General features: G+C 66.8%; 1 protein-coding gene across 1 annotated transcript; it reads right to left on the bottom strand.

Moving 5' to 3' along the window:
* Positions 1-1,565: 1,565 nt before the first annotated feature.
* Positions 1,566-11,796, bottom strand: LOC142402825 (maestro heat-like repeat-containing protein family member 7). Its single transcript, XM_075488648.1, has 22 exons — positions 11,603-11,796; positions 11,242-11,359; positions 10,910-11,026; positions 10,565-10,644; positions 10,037-10,148; positions 9,731-9,802; positions 8,993-9,097; positions 7,975-8,146; positions 7,425-7,516; positions 6,830-6,979; positions 6,498-6,652; positions 6,247-6,388; positions 5,522-5,709; positions 5,293-5,433; positions 4,941-5,055; positions 4,588-4,725; positions 4,120-4,296; positions 3,738-3,893; positions 3,290-3,391; positions 2,826-2,928; positions 2,454-2,513; positions 1,566-2,146 (listed from the first exon to the last, which is right to left on the bottom strand). The coding sequence occupies exons 1-22, from the start codon at positions 11,794-11,796 to the stop codon at positions 1,941-1,943; spliced, it is 2,895 nt and encodes a 964-aa protein (XP_075344763.1). The 3' UTR covers positions 1,566-1,940.
* Between the last annotated feature and the right edge of the window lie 3,726 nt (positions 11,797-15,522).

Here is a 15,522-nt window from a genome sequence, read left to right as displayed (position 1 = left end):
GCCTCTGCCCCGGCCCGCTACCCCACCGGTGGGCGTGTGACAGGCACGCTCCCCCCCCTCCCCCCGCTAAAGACCGGGGCTTTTAACGTGGCGGGCACGGGCGTTTCGCGCCTCATTTTCGCGCCTTTTGTGCTCTGCCGCGTGCCACACCCCCCCCCCCCCGGCACGGACGCACCTCGGCAGGGGAGCAGGAGAGGCGGGGCCCTTGGTGGCCAGACAGGGTCCCCAGCCAGCGAGGCGCCTTGGCTCGGAGAAGCTAGAGCTCTGGAGATCACGACCAACTACGAGCACAGCTCAGATCCGAGCCAGGGTACAAACGGGGCGCCGCCGGAGACCCCCTTTGAGCGTGGTCTTCCCGGCGCAGCGGGCCCGTGTTCGGGACCTCTCCCCTCGGGCTGGGACGCCTCCTGAGGAAACTGCCCAGGGCTGAGTGCCCTCACCTCCCGTGGGGAGTGACTTCTTCTGGACAGAGCCTTGGGTGAGCCCTCACCGCCCCTCCCGGGGGAGCCATTCGCTCTTCTGGAGCTCCCTACCCAGGGTCTTTCCTCCTCCCTGCCAGCCCCCACGGACACCCCACTGCCCTCACGCACCCTCGTAGATGACCCGGAGCTTCTCCTGGCGCCCGTCCCTCAGCTGCCGCCCGGCGAGCCCTAGGCACCCACAGCCTGTCACAGATGCCGCCGCTGGCCTGCCCGCCCCAGCAGCCCAGCTCCCCCTCACCGGCCCCGCGAGCCCGGCCACCGCCCTCCTCCCCTCTTCTGAGGTGCCCAGGAGAGAGGGTTCCCCCTTTGCGAGTGAGCGCGAGTGCGCGCTTTGGATCGTCATTCTTGTGTGTGTATTGCCGTGTGGTAACAACACCCCGCCTGACACCTCGAACCTGGTACGGGCTAAAAGTTAGCGGGGTGTTGATTGATTTCGGTTTGCCCCCCTTTCTCGTTGGTTTCTGTCGTGCGGTTTTGGCCGTTTGGTGAAATAACGTGGTTTGAGCTTGTCCCTCGTTTGAGCTAGTTTTAGCGTCCCTCCGTGACGGGGGGGCCCACGCTCCGCCCCTCCCAGCGCCCCGTGCGTGCCTGGGAGAGGAACTGCCGCTCTGGTCAGCAGAAGGCGCAGAAGCAACGGGCTGCGACAAGGCCGATTGCATAGCTGGACACGGCTGCGGCACGCGGCCGGGGCCCGGGCAGGGCCCTGCTGCCCTGGCAGAGAACCCCAGGGCCTCTCACAGCCCTCTCAGGGGCACGTGCGGGGCCAAGCGGCCCCTCCAGAGAGCCCCAGGGGCTCTCCCGGGCCTCGCAGGGCCCCATGGAAGGCGCTCTAGGGCCGCTGCGAGGGCCTGGGGAGCAGCACGGCTTCGCAGGGCCGCGTGCAGGCCCTCCTGGGGCCCTTGTGGGGGCCTGGGGGCAGCAGGGCTCCCCAGGGGGTGGGGGGCAAGCGGGTCGCGGCAGAGTAGGTACCCTACGGGGGTCTGGGGGGCAGCAGGGCAGCGAGGGACGGGGAAGAAGAGCGCAAACGGCACGTGACGTTCCACAGTCTTTTTCAGCGGTGGCCGGGAGACACAGGTAGGCAGGCCGGCTGCGCCAAGGCCTCTGCTTCCGGCCTGCAGGATGCCCGTTTCCTTGTGGGGTCGCCAGCCAAAGCTGTCCTCTCGCTGCCCTGCCACAGCGTTTGGCTGCTTCTTCAGGCTTCGTGGCCCAGCCGCCCCTTCCCATGAAATGGGAGCGCTGCAGAGAGCGGGCACCTGTCCAGGCCGGGCCGTCCCTGGAGAGGGCAGGGCAGGCAAAAGCTTTCCTTCACCTTTCCTCTTGGTTTCACAGCCCGGCAGCGCAGCTGGCGCCTTGGGGCCACGACGCAGGGTGGGGTGTGTCTTTGCGGGGCCCCGGGCTGCTGGCGGGGGGGGGCAGGTCCAGCTGCTGAGGTGGTGTCAGTGTGCAGAGCACCCGGGATCAGCTCTGCACGCAGCTCCAGCAGCACAGCCAGCCAGCTCCTGGGGCAAGGGTCCTCCTCCTCCACGCCCTCCGGAGCCGGTAGCACAGCGCTTGCAGGCGGAATGCGGAGGGAGGCTCTTGCGCTGTAGCGCCCAGGATCATGAGGGTTTGAATCGCCAGGGAAGAGACCGAGAGGCTGCTGTCATTCGCCTTGCCTCGAAGGGCTGGGACGGAAAGGAAGGGAGCCGAGGTCAGAGCCCGGATCTGCGGGGACCTCAGGAGCCCCTCCGGCCAGGGCCACCCCCGCCTCCCCCGCTCTTCCCACGGCCAGGAGGGAGGCAGGGGCGCCGGCATCAGCCAGAAGGTGCTGGCCACCAATGCCCCACATACCCCTGAAACCCCCTCTCTGCTCTGCCCTCACCGCCCCTCACCTGCGCAGGGAGCAGAGGCCCCCCCGGGAGTGGAGCTCCCTACCCAGGGTCTTTCCTCCTCCCTGCCAGCCCCCACGGACACCCCACTGCCCTCACGCACCCTCGTAGATGACCCGGAGCTTCTCCTGGCGCCCGTCCCTCAGCTGCCGCCCGGCGAGCCCTAGGCACACGCAGCCCGTCACAGATGCCGCCACTGGCCTGCCCGCCCCAGCAGCCCAGCTCCCCCTCACCGGCCCCGCGAGCCCGGCCACCGCCCTCCTCCCCTGGGGCAAGGCTGAGCCCAGGGCGGTCCCCTGAGCATGAAGCCCAAGAAGGCCGTGAGGGACCCAACAAGGCTCCCAACCAGCCCCCGCTGCGTGGGCAGGGGTGGGAGAAGGTGGCAGGGAGCCCCGTGGGTGGATTTGGCAGCAGCCGTGGCTGGGGCTGAGCTGCCGCGGGGCAGGGAGGGACCCCCGGCGGGGTTCTGGCTCACCGATGAACCTGACGGCCGCCTCGCGCAAGGGCTCCTGTGGGCTCTGCAGGTACGGCAGGCTCTGCTGCAGGTACTCCTCCGCTCTGCTGCTGCCCTCCACAAGCTGGAGAGAGCGCAAGGGGACAGGGTTGGTGCAGACCCTCCCCCTACGCCCAGGACTGGCCTCCCCTGCCTTCCCCTCCCCGACACCCACGACACCCGGCCAGCGGCTGGCTGGTGCTGGGGTTTGGAGGGAGCAGAGGGCAGGGTGCTCCCGTGCCACCCTGCTGCCAAGGCCCAGCTGGGCCAAGGGCTCCGTCGGCACCCCTGCGCTCCAGGGGGAGAGAGGGAGCCTGCGTGCGGTGCAGGCAGGCAGCGCTGGGCTGCCCCCCGTGGGCAGGGGCACAGGTGCTAGCCCCACGCGCTGGGCGTTGGGGGAGAAGGGCTTCTCCAGGCTGGGTGTGGGGCTTCGGGGCCATCCTTACCAGGCACTCGCTGACCCTCCATGTCTGCTCTGTCGCCAGCAGCTTCCTGAGCTGCCTCCGCTTCAGGAACTTGGCAGCTCCAAGGAGGGTTTCCCGAGAAGCCTGCAGAGCAGCAGAGACGGGGAGATGGCACCGCCGCCCAGGGGACGGGACCTGGGGGTCCCTAGGCAGAGCAGGGGGAGGCAAGGGTTGGGGCTCCAAACCCTGGCCGCAGACACCTGCAGGCGCCACTGGGAAGCCCCTGGGGGCTCCAGCGCTTGGGTCTCGTCTCTGTGGCCATGCACTGCTGCTGGGCTCTGCTGGATCAGGCAGGGCAGGTGCAGGAAATGTCCCTGCCCCCCTTCTCAGCTGCTGCCAGCTCTATGGCTGCAGGCAGGGAGGGGCTCTGAGCCCTCCTCAGGGACTCGGGAGGTTGGGCCCCAGTTGAGGCACATTCAGAGGGCCTCACCTGAGCCACACTGTCGTCCTTGTCATGCAGGTGGAAGAACAGGGGCAGGAGGCTCCTCTGCATGTCCTTTCTCATCTGCTCTTTGTGGGTGCTGACTGCCACCTCCATCGCATCTCTCCAGAGGAGGATGGAGCGCGCTTGCACGCAGCTGGACTCCTAGGAGGAGAGAAGGCAGAGGGGAGGACCTCACTCCTGGCTCCTCCAAGCCCACGGTGCGGAGGCGAATGCTTGCGGCTCTCCCTCTGCAGTGAGGAGAAGAACTCACGGGCCAACGGGCACGTGCGGAGAGGGACGCACCGGCCCCGGGCCACGCGCACGCGCCCCCTCCCCCCCCCCCCCCCCCGGGCACGCTAACCAAACCCCTGCTCTCCCACTGCCTTACGTTTTCAAAGAGTGGCGGGAGCGTCTCGACCAGCTGCAGAGCAATGGACACAGCCCTCGGCCTGTCCTCCAGGCAGAGCACGTTGCCGAGGACAGCCAGGGCCGCCGCCGCGACATCGCCGTCGTCATCCTGCAGTCGCTGCAGGACCGCTGGCAGCAGGCCTTGCAGAGTCACAGCCTGTGCGAAACACACGATTTCATTTTGTGACGCCATCGAGGACCGCACCGGCAAAACCGCTCTGCGTGGAGAGGGTGCAGTGCCAGTCGGGCAGAGATCTCTCCACGTGCGGCGCAGCCCAGGGCCTGGCCTGAAGCGCTCAGGGGCCGCTGAGCAGGGCAGCGGGAGCAGCGGGCACCGTTCCCACCGCTCCTGATTCCTGGCAAAGCTCAAGTGAGCCGCTGCGCGCACCACTGCCTGCAGCTCAGCCCCCGGCGGACGCCCTCCCTGTGCCCGGCTGCCCCTGCTCACCTCCTGGGGTCTCGCAGACAGCGTGACGAGGCTTGTGATTGCCATCCTGCGCAGCACCATGCTCTTGCTCTGCAGGTGGAGCTGGACAACGTGCAGGACTTGGCTGCTGACATGCTCAAAATCGGTGCAGTCCAGGAGCTGAAACGCACCCAGCAGCAGAGTGAGAGCCCGGCACAGGCAGCAGAGCTCCTGGACGGCTCGGGACAAGGCACCAGGGCCCGGCCCAGCCCAGGCGGGAGGCAGCAGGGCCCGCGGAGGGCCCTCGCCGCCTCCCCTCCGCCCTCTGCCTCGTGCACGCAGCCCGGCTTCCCTCCGCCTGGCCTCCGAGAGGCAGCGCTTGCCACCAGGCCCACCTCGACGAAGACAGTCATGGCGCCGATGTCCTGGTAGGCCTGCCTCTCAAGGAGGCCTCTGACCGCCTCTTGAGACACGGCGACGCAGCAGGCCGGTACCTCACGCCGCAGCACCCTGGGCGGGGGAAGAAGGCATTGGCGGCACCGAGCTGGGCAGGCAAACCTCTCTGGGACCGCGCTGCCAGCCCCAGCCATTACTCCACGGGCCAGGCCACGCGGGGCAAGGCTGCGTTTGCGCCTTGCGTTGGCTGCTTGCACCCCACCGCCCACGAGGAAGGGGATCGTGCAGGGGGCCCCTCCTCTCCAGCGGAGACACGCCGGGGCAGACAAGGACGACTGACGCGGCTCTCACCTAGTCAGCACGGCGATACCGGTGTGGTAGGTCTCGGGGCTCATGAGCATGTCCCAGGCGCCCTGCCTCCCGATGTCTTCAACCAGGGAGGCACCGCCGCCCAGGCAGTAGAACAGAGCTTGCGTGGCGCACACCGCGCTCCTGCACGCAGAGCAAAGCGGGGTCACCGGTGGAGCCCCGGCCCCGGCTCTGGGCCCGGGACAGAGACCAGGGAGGAGGGACAGAGCACCTGAGGGTGTGGACTGGAGAACACTCGGCCTCCCTGCTCTGACTGCCAGAGCTGCAGCAGCCCTGCTGTGGGCCGCTCAAGCCGAAGGAGACCTGGAAGACCACCGCCATGAAGAGCTCCTCTAAAAGTAACTGCACGCAGCATCGGCTGGAGGGCAGCAGGAAGATCTCGTGCATGGCACGGGCTACCTGCAGAAAACATCCAGGGACCACTCTCACTGCAGGGGTGTCCCTGCGGCACTGCCCGGCACTGGGGGTGGCGGGGCTCAGGCGCCGCGCTGAGCTGAGCTGAGGGAGGTGCCAGCGCAGAGCCCGGCCCGGCCGCCTGGCCTGGAGCACGGCCGCGGCAGCTCTCGGGGCTCGGCTCCCATTCGTAGCACGGGCACGCGAGCCTTTGCGGTCCAGAGGGAACAGCCCAGCCAGCCCCATGGGCCCTGCTGGCTGCCCTGGGCTCCCCCTCCCCTCCCTGGCCCCGCAGCCTGCTCTGGCCAGGCAGCCGCCTTGCCCCGGGCTTCCCGGCTTCGAGCAGGCGGCGGGCAGGGAGGAAGACCACTGAGGGCAGCAGGGGCAGGGGCAGGCTGCCTGCCTGTGTGCCACGGGGCCTGGCTGTGGCCCTGAGGCCCCTGGCCCAGGTGTCCCTGGGGAGGTCTGGGCTTGGGGGCAGGTGGAGAGGGGAGGAGGGGCTGGAGCCCCCGGGGGGGGAGCAGGCCTCATCCAGACACTCACAGCCAGGAAAATGCAGTAGCTGCGCTCTCCCACGATGCGGCACTGCCTGCCGATTGTCTGCTGGACCCACAGCAGCATCTTCAGCATGTCGTCCCCGAGGCAGGGCTCAGAGGCCAGCGTGCTCCACATGGCCCTGGCAGCGCTGCGGAGCCGGAGCACGCTGTCAGTGGGGCCACCTCGGCCACCACCCCTTCTGCCTGGGCGGGCCCCGGAGGTCCTGAGCTGCCCCCAAGGCTGACGGGGCCACCTACCTGTCACAGTACGGGGAAGCCTGCAGCAGGCTAGTGGTCACCCTCTGAGGGTACAAGAGGGCCACTTGGAGAAGGGTCTTCATCAGGATGTCCTTGAGGGGCTTCTGGCTGACGCATGCCAGCTGCGCGTGGATGGTCCACACGACCTCTTCCACCTGGCGGAGGCAGGGGGGTGGAGCGGGGTGGAGCACAGCCACGGCCCCAGCTGCCACCAAGACCTGCTTCCCTCCCGTCGCTCTTGGCTGGTCAAAGGCCTCCCGTCGAATGCTCCCCAGCCCGCGACTCGGGGCGGAGGGCGCACGCGCAGGGCAGTCCGGCTGCACGCTGCCTACCTTGTTCAGCTCCGAGCACGGGTATCTCAAGACCGCCTCCAGCACGCTGGCAATCAGCTGGACATCGGAGACCCTGGGGTGCACGATGCCTCTCAAGACGGTGAGGAGGAAGCTGGTCCTCTCAGTCTGGAAGAGGAAGCGCCCAAATACCTGAGGGAGAGAGGCAGGGAAGAGGTGTCGCACTGAGGGCCCTGGTGGGGGGGCACGGCTGAGCTGCGGGGGCGGCTCTGGAGTGAGAAACCCGGGGCAGCGCTGGCCCCCTGCCCCAGGACAAGTGCCAGCAGCAGGGGCTGGTCTGGGGTGAGCGCAGCCACGGGGGGTGTGGAGAGGGAGCTGCCCTGTGGGCCGAAGGAGCGGGGCAGGGGGGGCAGGCTCACGGTGCGCTGGCTCTGCCGGCAACCAGAGCTCGCCGGTGGCCGGGACAGCCGGAGCCGCCGCGCTGACGCTTTGGCCGCTCCCTGCGGAGAGGTGGTGCGACCCCGCGGCCTGATCGGCGGGAGGCCGTGCCATCCGCCCTGATGGCTGATGCACTGGTTCATCCCAGTCTCCTGCCAGCCCCACAGCCAAGACCCCCAGCGAGGGAGGAGCTTGTTACCGGTGCCTCGTCAGCGGGCTCCTTGGCCCAGAAGGTGCTAGGTCCTTCCCGCTCCACTCGAAGCTTTGGATCCTCGCGTGCTGCGTAGCAGGCTGGGCAGGAGGGGAAGCACACAGTGAGCGGCAGGAACAACGGAGAGCTGGCGACAGCAGGCGAGGGCGTCGGGGAGAGCTCTGTGCCTGGCTCTCCGCTCTGTGGGGAGCCGGAGACGTGCCAGGGTGGCAGTGGGCCCGTTTCCCGCGGGAGGAGGGGAAACCGCCTCTTAGGCTGCAGAAGGGCAGGAGAGTTTGGTCTGGCCTTCTGCTCGGGAGGAGGAGAGAAGCCCTGGGATGCTGCTGCCACAGGCTCTCCGGCCCAAGGCTTCTCGGGGCGGGCCCCAAGGCGCGGCTCCGAGGCGGGCTGCGTGGGCCCTCGGGTTGGCGCGGCACAGCTGCTCCCCTGCTCCAGCCTCGGAGGAGTTTGCTGCTCCTTGCTCTAGCAGAGGAGGGGGCCAAGGCGGTGCGGCGCCTCGCCTGAGCCCTGGTGGCTGGGAGGCCCCAGCGTCTCTCACCCTCTCGCAGCAGGATGAAGCCGTGGACGGCACGCAGCGCCTCCGCAGCCCCGCAGCTGATCTCCTGGTCCTTCTCGGCACAGGACAGGGTGAGGTGCCCCATCAGCTGCCCCAGGAATTGCAGAGGCTTCGCTTGGAACAGGAAGAAGTTGCCGTCTCTCAAGTGCGAGACCTGTGGGAGAGGAAGGAGGAGTAGCAGGGCCAAGCTGCGGCAGACGGGACGAAAGGCCTAACCCCAGAGAGCGGGCCCCGGGCCGAGCGCTGCGTGAGCCAGAGCTCTGGAGGGCTCTGCTCTGCCCTGCGCTGCGCCCCGTGGAGACCCAGCCTGCGGCAGCCGCGTCAGGGCGAGGAGCGTGCTGCCTGCCTGTGACGGGAGCCCTGGAAGGCTTTTGCCTTCCCTCCCCGTGAGCCTGCGGGACTGGGGTGCCTGAAGGAGGCTTGAGACCCTGGGTCTGCTGGTCCTCCACACCGGCGCTCAGCCGAGGGAGCCCTCCTTCCCCACCTGCGGGACTCCCCGTCTCCACAAAAGGGCGCAGCCATGCGCCCTCTCCTCCCGCCGCATCCTTCTGGCAGGCCGTCCCGAGGCCTGCCACCGCCCTGCCCAGCTCTCCACAGCACGGGAAGGGAGGGTCTGCGGGGCTGCAGCAGGAGCCCCGGGGCCGGTGGGCTGGGGAAGGGGCCGGGCGCGGGCAGTGGCAGTGGGGAGGGGAAGGGCCCGAGAGCCCCGCAGGCCCTCAACGCTGAAGCGGCTGGGCGGCAACCCAGGGGAGGGCTGCCAGAGCTGGGCCTGCCAAATACTCCCGTGCCCTGTGACGGAGCTGGCTCCCGAGAGAAAGGGCACGGGAGAGAGCAGCTCCCAGAGGGAGGGGCAAAGACGCTGGCGCAGGGCTGAGCCTTGCCGAATCCCCTGCCCTGCGCCCAGGCTTCCCTCGCAGGGAGCCCGGAGCTACTGGCTGCTCTGGGGCACCAGGAAGGGGCGAGGGGTGCCCAGAGGCCGCCTGCACCGCAGGCCCCTTACCTCCAGCATCGAGGAGGGCATCACGAAGCGGCTCAGGCAGGCAATCCTCCCCACAGCCTTGCGGCGCCTAGCCACTTGCTGGGATGCCGTGAAGGGCAGCAGGACCTGAGAAGGGAAAAGCTGCCGCTCTGCCTCGGGAAGCGACGGCACCTCCCGGAGCGGTGGCCCTGCCAAGCGCCTGGCGGAGTTTACGCAACGTGCCGCCAAGGCTTCCCCCGGCCAGGAGGAAGGCCTGGGACCGGGTCCGGGTCCGGCCACCTCACGGCCTCGGGGACCGTTGCCGACAGTTGGTGACTCGCTGCAGTCAGGGAGGTAGCTGGATCCCGCCCCGCCAGCCACCTCTGCCCCTTCTCACGCGCTCCTCCAAAAACGGCCGCACGCCCCCGCTGTCCAGGAGGACAGGAACCTCTGTGGAGGCCTGCACCAGGGAGGCTGGGCTGGGGCCCACGGGGAGGCCAGAAGCAGAGCGCTTCAGGGCTGGGCTCCCCTTGCACCGTGGCCACGTCCCAGCAGATGTCCACCCTGCTGCCCTCTGGGGAGGAGAGCGTGAACGGGGCGGGCGGCAAGGGCAGTGGCTCGGCAGCGCCAGCTGCCAGAGCAGGGGGCCTGGGAGGGACGCTCGGGTTCCTTCCACCGCTTTGGTTCGGGGCTGGGGCGCGCGCGCTCCAGAAGGTCGCGTCTCTTTAGGGCGAGGCAAGGAAGAGACCTCGTGAGCCCAGCTCTTGGCAAATGCCTGACCTGCAAGATTTTCTCCACTTGCGAAGCATCGCGCGCCAGCACCTCCAGCACGCTGTCCAGAGTCCTCAGGATCTGTGAGGGGATTCAGCAGTTCGCACGCTTGCCCTGGCCCTTCTTCCTTGCAGGAAGCTGGCTTGAACGCCTTCCACCTGAGGCGGGCCTCAGCCGCCCTCTGGTGCCGGGGAGAGGCCTCAGGGTCTCCCTGGTCTTCCTTCTCCTCCTATCGTCTTCCGGCAGCCAAAGCCAACTAGGAAAGCGTGCCCAGGGGCTGACTGGCAGGCTCTCCGTAGCTCACCCCGCGCTTACCTGAGCATCGAGTGAAGCGTGCTGGCTGTCCCTGCTCTGTGCTGGAGCAAGACAGAAGATGCTGCGGATGCAGGGGCAGAGGTGCTGGTCCAGCAGGCCTTTGTTCTCTTTGCTGCAAGGAGAGAAGGTGCCGGTTGCATGGCGGAGCTTCCACGTTGGGGAAGCTGGCTGCAGACGTCGGGGCTGGCAGTCCCCAGGGCGGTACCCGTACGAGGTGGGGAAGGGATGCCTGGAGGCATCTCCTCTCTCCCCCGTGCCGCCGAGGCAGGGACAGAGGGCAGTCCTGGCCAGCGGAGCCCGAACCCCTTTCCGTCTCCTGCCTCTCCCTTCAGAGGAAGGGCCAAGAGGCACCGGGGAGCCCCGGAGCACCCTCCGCCCTCCCATCTGGCCCACCGATGGGCCAAGCGTGAGGGAGAGCAGAGGCCCCAAGGCAGTGCCGCCAGGGTCCTGCCAGGATAGGAGATGCCTGGTGCCATCAGGCCCACGCCGTGGGGAGGCCCTGGCCCGGCCGGGGTCTGGGGCAGGTACCTCATTGCAGCGACGGCAAGCACGGCTTGCCGCCACATCGCGGCGTCCACGCTGCGAGGGAGCTGCTTTTGCCGTAGTACCTGGAGAGGGAGAGCACGGCCGGGATGGGGCACGGGAGCTGCCAGTGCCCGGCAGCAGTCCGCAGGGCGGGCAGAGCCGCCCCGCTGCCCCCAGGCCAGCGCGTGGCCCCTCGCTCTGCAGCGGCCCCACGGCAGGCAGGGCTGTTCCCACAGAGGCCTGTCTCACCCCCCCCCGTGCCCAGGCGCCCGAGTGCTGTCCTTACTGCTGGGCCGGTGCTCGGCCGGCTTTGCCCCCCTCCCTCAGCCCCACTGGGGGTGCCCTCACCTCCATTTTCTCCACCAGCTTACGTGCTGATCTGAAACCCGGCCGGTACCTGCCCTGCAGCCAGGCTCTGCAGAGCGTGCAGATGGAGGCCAGAAACCTCAGCTTCGAGGCCTCTTCCTGGCAGTCGGGGAGAGACAGAGAGGGAGGGTGAGGGGGCAGAGGCGCGGCCAGCAGGAGCAGGGGCTGGAGGGGCTGCAGGGATGGCGCAGGGGCCGGGAGGGGAGCAGCTCCGCACCGCCAGCAGCCCTCCCAGAGCCCGCGCCCAGGCAGCAGAGGCGGCGGCACCCAGCTGGGAGCGCGGGCAGAGCCCTGCTGACGAAGTCTGCGCTTACCCTTTGGGTGCTGTTGAGAAAGGCCGAGAAGTAGTCGCGGGCTTCCTTCTCCTCGTCCTCCAGCTGGCAGCTGGAGGCAGGAGCGGCTGCACCTGATGAAGAAGCAGAGCGGGGAGAGCTGCAGGCAGGGGCAGGGGGGAGAGGGGAGAGGGGCCCTCTCTCCAGCCCTGCGCCCGCTGCCCCGCACACGGCAATCCCTGGGCCAGGGTGCTGATGCCCCGTCTCCCCAGGATGCCGCTGGCAGCAGGGCGGGACAGGTGCCAGCCCCGCAGCACCGCAGCCTCCTGCCAGCCCAGCTGCCTCAGCCTGCCCTGCTCTGTGCCCCGAGGCAGGAGGTGGTCCCCCGGGCTCCTGGCAATACCCACTCGGGTCGGGGATGCCGGGGCTCTTGCCCTCCTCCGCATCTATGATGGGGCTGGCAGAGCCCACGTCCTCGCTGCGCAGCTCGCCTTGCCGGGGGCTTTCTGACCGCTGGTGGTCCTCAGCGGCTACCCCAGGCCTTTTGTCCTCTGCCGCCCGGGGTGCACGGCGCCTGTGGGGGGAACGACTCGCCATCCTGCGGGACAGAGGAGGGGGGTGAGGCTGGGGAGGGGGCAGCCCACGGCAAGCGGCCCCATGCGGGTGCTGCCTGGCTGGAGCGGGGAGGTGGTGGGGCGGAGGAGCTGGGCAGGGACGGGGGGTGGGGGTGGGGGGAGATCTCCTGCAGGATGCCGTTTTCCAGCGGGCAGCCCCCACCCGCCCACCCCGGCCCTGGCGCCGCCTCTCCTGCCCCCAGCCCCTTCCGGAAGGGCCCGCCTGCTGGGCCCAGCTCCCCTGGGATCCCTATGGCGCTGGCCCAGCCCTGCGTTCTTACCTGGTGGGGACGGTGGGGCCATGGCGAAACACCCCGGCCCTGGGGGTGCGGTGCGCCAGGGGTCGCAGGGAAACACGTGCTCTGCGCACAGGGGCTCCTGCACGAGCCCCACGGGTCATGTCCTTTTCTTCTGAGGGTCTGGGACACTGACTGGGGCTGCCGCGCCCGTGCTGGGCATCCCTAGCTGCGACACGGCTAGGTCACAAGGGGCCCTCTTGTTACCCGCCACCAGGGCCAGGAGGGGCAGGGCGTCCTGCCCCCCCCCCCGTGACCCGGGCTCTCCCAGGGGAGTTGACCTGCCCCTGGCTCGGGCCGCAGCCTCCCGTCCCTCTGCGCGCTTTCCCTGCCGCCGGTGGGACTCCTCAGCTCTGGGGCTCCCGCTTTGGCTGGAGGCCTGAAACCTGGCCGCGCGGTCGATGGGCTTCCTCTTGCAGCCTGCCCACCACCCACAGAAGCATGTCCCGATCCCTGCCGTGGGCAGGGACACCTTCAACTAGACCAGGTCGCTCAGAGCCCCGTGTGAGAGACTGAAAGAGCTAATGTCTCAAACATTGTGGCGAGGCGAGGGGCTATTTGCATGGCGACGGCAGGTCGGCGAGCACGGGGTGGGGGAGAGCGGGAGCGGGACACGCGGGACGTGGAGAGCGCGTCGGAGGACGCGCGGTTCCGGGTTCCGGCGGACCTTACCATCTATGGCCAGAGATCACACGGAGTTGATCCGAGGAAGGGGCTTGCGACCGCCCGAGAGACCCCTCGCGACCACCCCCCTCCCCCAGCGCCTGCGCAGAAGACTGAGAACTTTCTAGAACAAGAACCCTGTAAGTCCTGAAGGGGCGTACCTGGAGGCGGGGATTAGCTTATAAAAGACACGCCCTCCAGGGACCCGCGCCCGCGCGCCCACCGCTGGAGGATTGCCACGTCTGTCATCGCGGGATCCAAGGGTGGGGATACTTTTTCTTTCTGCTTCCTCCTCTCTTCTCCTTTCCTCTTCTCGCTTCTCTCTTCCTCCACTCTTCCAACAGATGCAAGTTTGGGATAAATTGTGGCGGGTTGCCCAGAAAACAGCTCCGTGGCCAAATCGCCTCTGTCCGTTCGTTGAGCTTGCCCGTTCGTTAAGTTTGTCCGTTTGTTGAATTCGCCAGTTAATAAGGTCGCTGGCCAGACTGTTCCTCTGAGTCCTTGTCGTGACTCTACCGACCACGCGGCGCTGCCGAGCAGAGATCGGCTTTTGTCGGTACACAAACCGTCGGGGAATCGAAAAGATTCACCCGTCTCGCAACCCACCGAGTGGGACGAGACGCCCCGTCCCACCTGCCCTTGAACGTTTCCAGGCATGGGGCATCCACAGCTTCTCTGGGCAACCTGTTGAGTGTCTCACCACCCTCATGGTAAAGAATTTCTTCCTTCTATCGAATCTAAACCTGCCCTCAAACGTTACTTCAAAACCGTTGCCCCTTGTCCTGTCTCTTCTTAAAGGCTGAAAGTGAGCCCTAAGCTGCATCCACAGGGTGTCCCTTTTCATACACTTTTGATTCAAGAAGAGTGGACTTGGAGCAGGCAACTCAAAAGAAAGTGGAAGTAAATCTACAGTTCTTCCTTCTCAGTTGAAAAATGAAACAAGGTGGTAAGGTATGCTAGGAAGTCCTCTTTTCCTGTTTCTGTTATTTATTACAGAGTTTTGCTGGTTTTTTTCCCTAACAATGTGCACATAACAAAGCTTGCTTGTGAGATCTCAGGGCAGAATAGGTGCTGGTGAATACCAAGGAAGCCTGCCGGGGCTGGGCAAGAAGGTTGTAGCGGACACCCCTCCACCTCTTTCCCTGTCTCCAGGCCCCTCGTTATGGCTGCAGGTCACTCTGTCCCCGTGCGAGGGGCCGGTGGCACTGCTGGCTGGGGTCGGGCCACCGGGGTCTCCCTCTGCCGCTCCTTGTTCCTCGCTGTTGTCTTCCGCAGCGGCTTCCTCCGTGCCCGTTCCCTCTGCTCCGGCGCGGGCCCAGCGTGGGCCGTGTCCCTCAGAGTGCTGCCAGCCCCGCCACGGAGCCTCTGAAGGCAGCAGCGGATCTCACAGCTGCAAGCGTGCCCAGCTAGAAGAACTCTTCAAACAGGTAGCTGTGTGACAAGAGGAGCTCGGCAGGCAGCGCAGGATCTGGGAACGCGAGCGGCAGACGGATGCGTGGTGTTGCGCGCTGTCCCGGGCTGAGCCACAGCCCTGCCTTAAGGCTGCGCAAGGGGAAGGTTAGCCTGCGTTCGGCCTCGAGCTGCCTCAACCAAGTCACTCACGAGACGAAGGAGGCTGGACCCTTGTCCCTGCTGCGGGCAGAAGGAAGAACCTGCCCCCTCCCCCTAAAGTGCCCCTGCGTAATAGATACGATGCTCTTGGCGTGGGGAATGAAGAGCACACGAGTAGCAGACCGGATCCAGGAGAAGCCCAGCGTGCAAAGCTGATCCAACCACCCACCCGCATTAGACCCAGTGCCACCAGAAAAGCACATAAAGTATTAGTCACTGGAGATTCCTTACTGAGAGGCACCCAAGCACCCATTTGCCATCCAGACAATTTCTCTAGAGGGGTTTGCTGCCTACCAGGAGGTTGCGTTCGCGATGTTAGCGAGAGGCTGCCGAGCCTGGTGAAGCCTACGGATTATCATCCGCTCCTACTGTTCCACGTAGGGTCCAACGATACTGTGACGAGGCACGGCAACTTAGAACAAAAGACGACTCTCTGTCCCTTGGAGCAATGTGAAAATCATCTGGAGCACCGGTGGTGTTTTCATCCATCCTCCCAGTCAAAGGAAGGGGTTTAGGAAGGAGGAGATGAACTGAAAAGGTGAATGCCTGCCTGCGTGCCTGATGCCATGCTCACGGTTTTGGCTTCTATGGGGATCTGCCTTTGAGAAGCTGGGTCTGTTGGGAGCTGATGGGATTGGCCTGACCAAGTGGGGCAAGAGGGTCTTCGCCAGCAAGCTGGCCAGGCTGACAAGGAGAGCCTTAAACTAGACTTAGCAGGGGGAGAGGACGGAGCTTCGGGCAACAGAGAACCATAGAATCATTAAGGTTGGAAAAGACCTCTAAGGTCGTCTAGTCCAGCCGTCAACCCAACACCTCCATGCCTACTAAACCATGTCCCGCAGTGCCACGTCTACACGTTTTTTGAACTCCTCCAGGGACGGTGACTCCACCACCTCTCTGGGCAGCCTGTTCCAATGCTTGACAACCCTTTCGGTGAGGAATTTTTTCCTAACATCCAAACTAAACCTCTCCTGGTGCAACCTGAGGCCATTTCCTCTCGTCCTCTCGCCCGTTACTTGGGAGAAGAGACCGACCCCCACCTCACTACAACCTCCTTTCAGGCAGTTGCGGAGAGCGATGAGGTCTCCCCTCAGCCTCCGCTTCTCCAGACTAAACAACCCCAGGTCCCTCAGCCGCTC

Source organism: Mycteria americana, chromosome Z, assembly GCF_035582795.1.
Source record: "Mycteria americana isolate JAX WOST 10 ecotype Jacksonville Zoo and Gardens chromosome Z, USCA_MyAme_1.0, whole genome shotgun sequence".
In the NCBI taxonomy this organism is placed as follows: domain Eukaryota; kingdom Metazoa; phylum Chordata; class Aves; order Ciconiiformes; family Ciconiidae; genus Mycteria; species Mycteria americana.
Note: the sequence above shows the minus strand (reverse complement) of the source record. Positions and strands in the feature narration are given on the sequence as shown.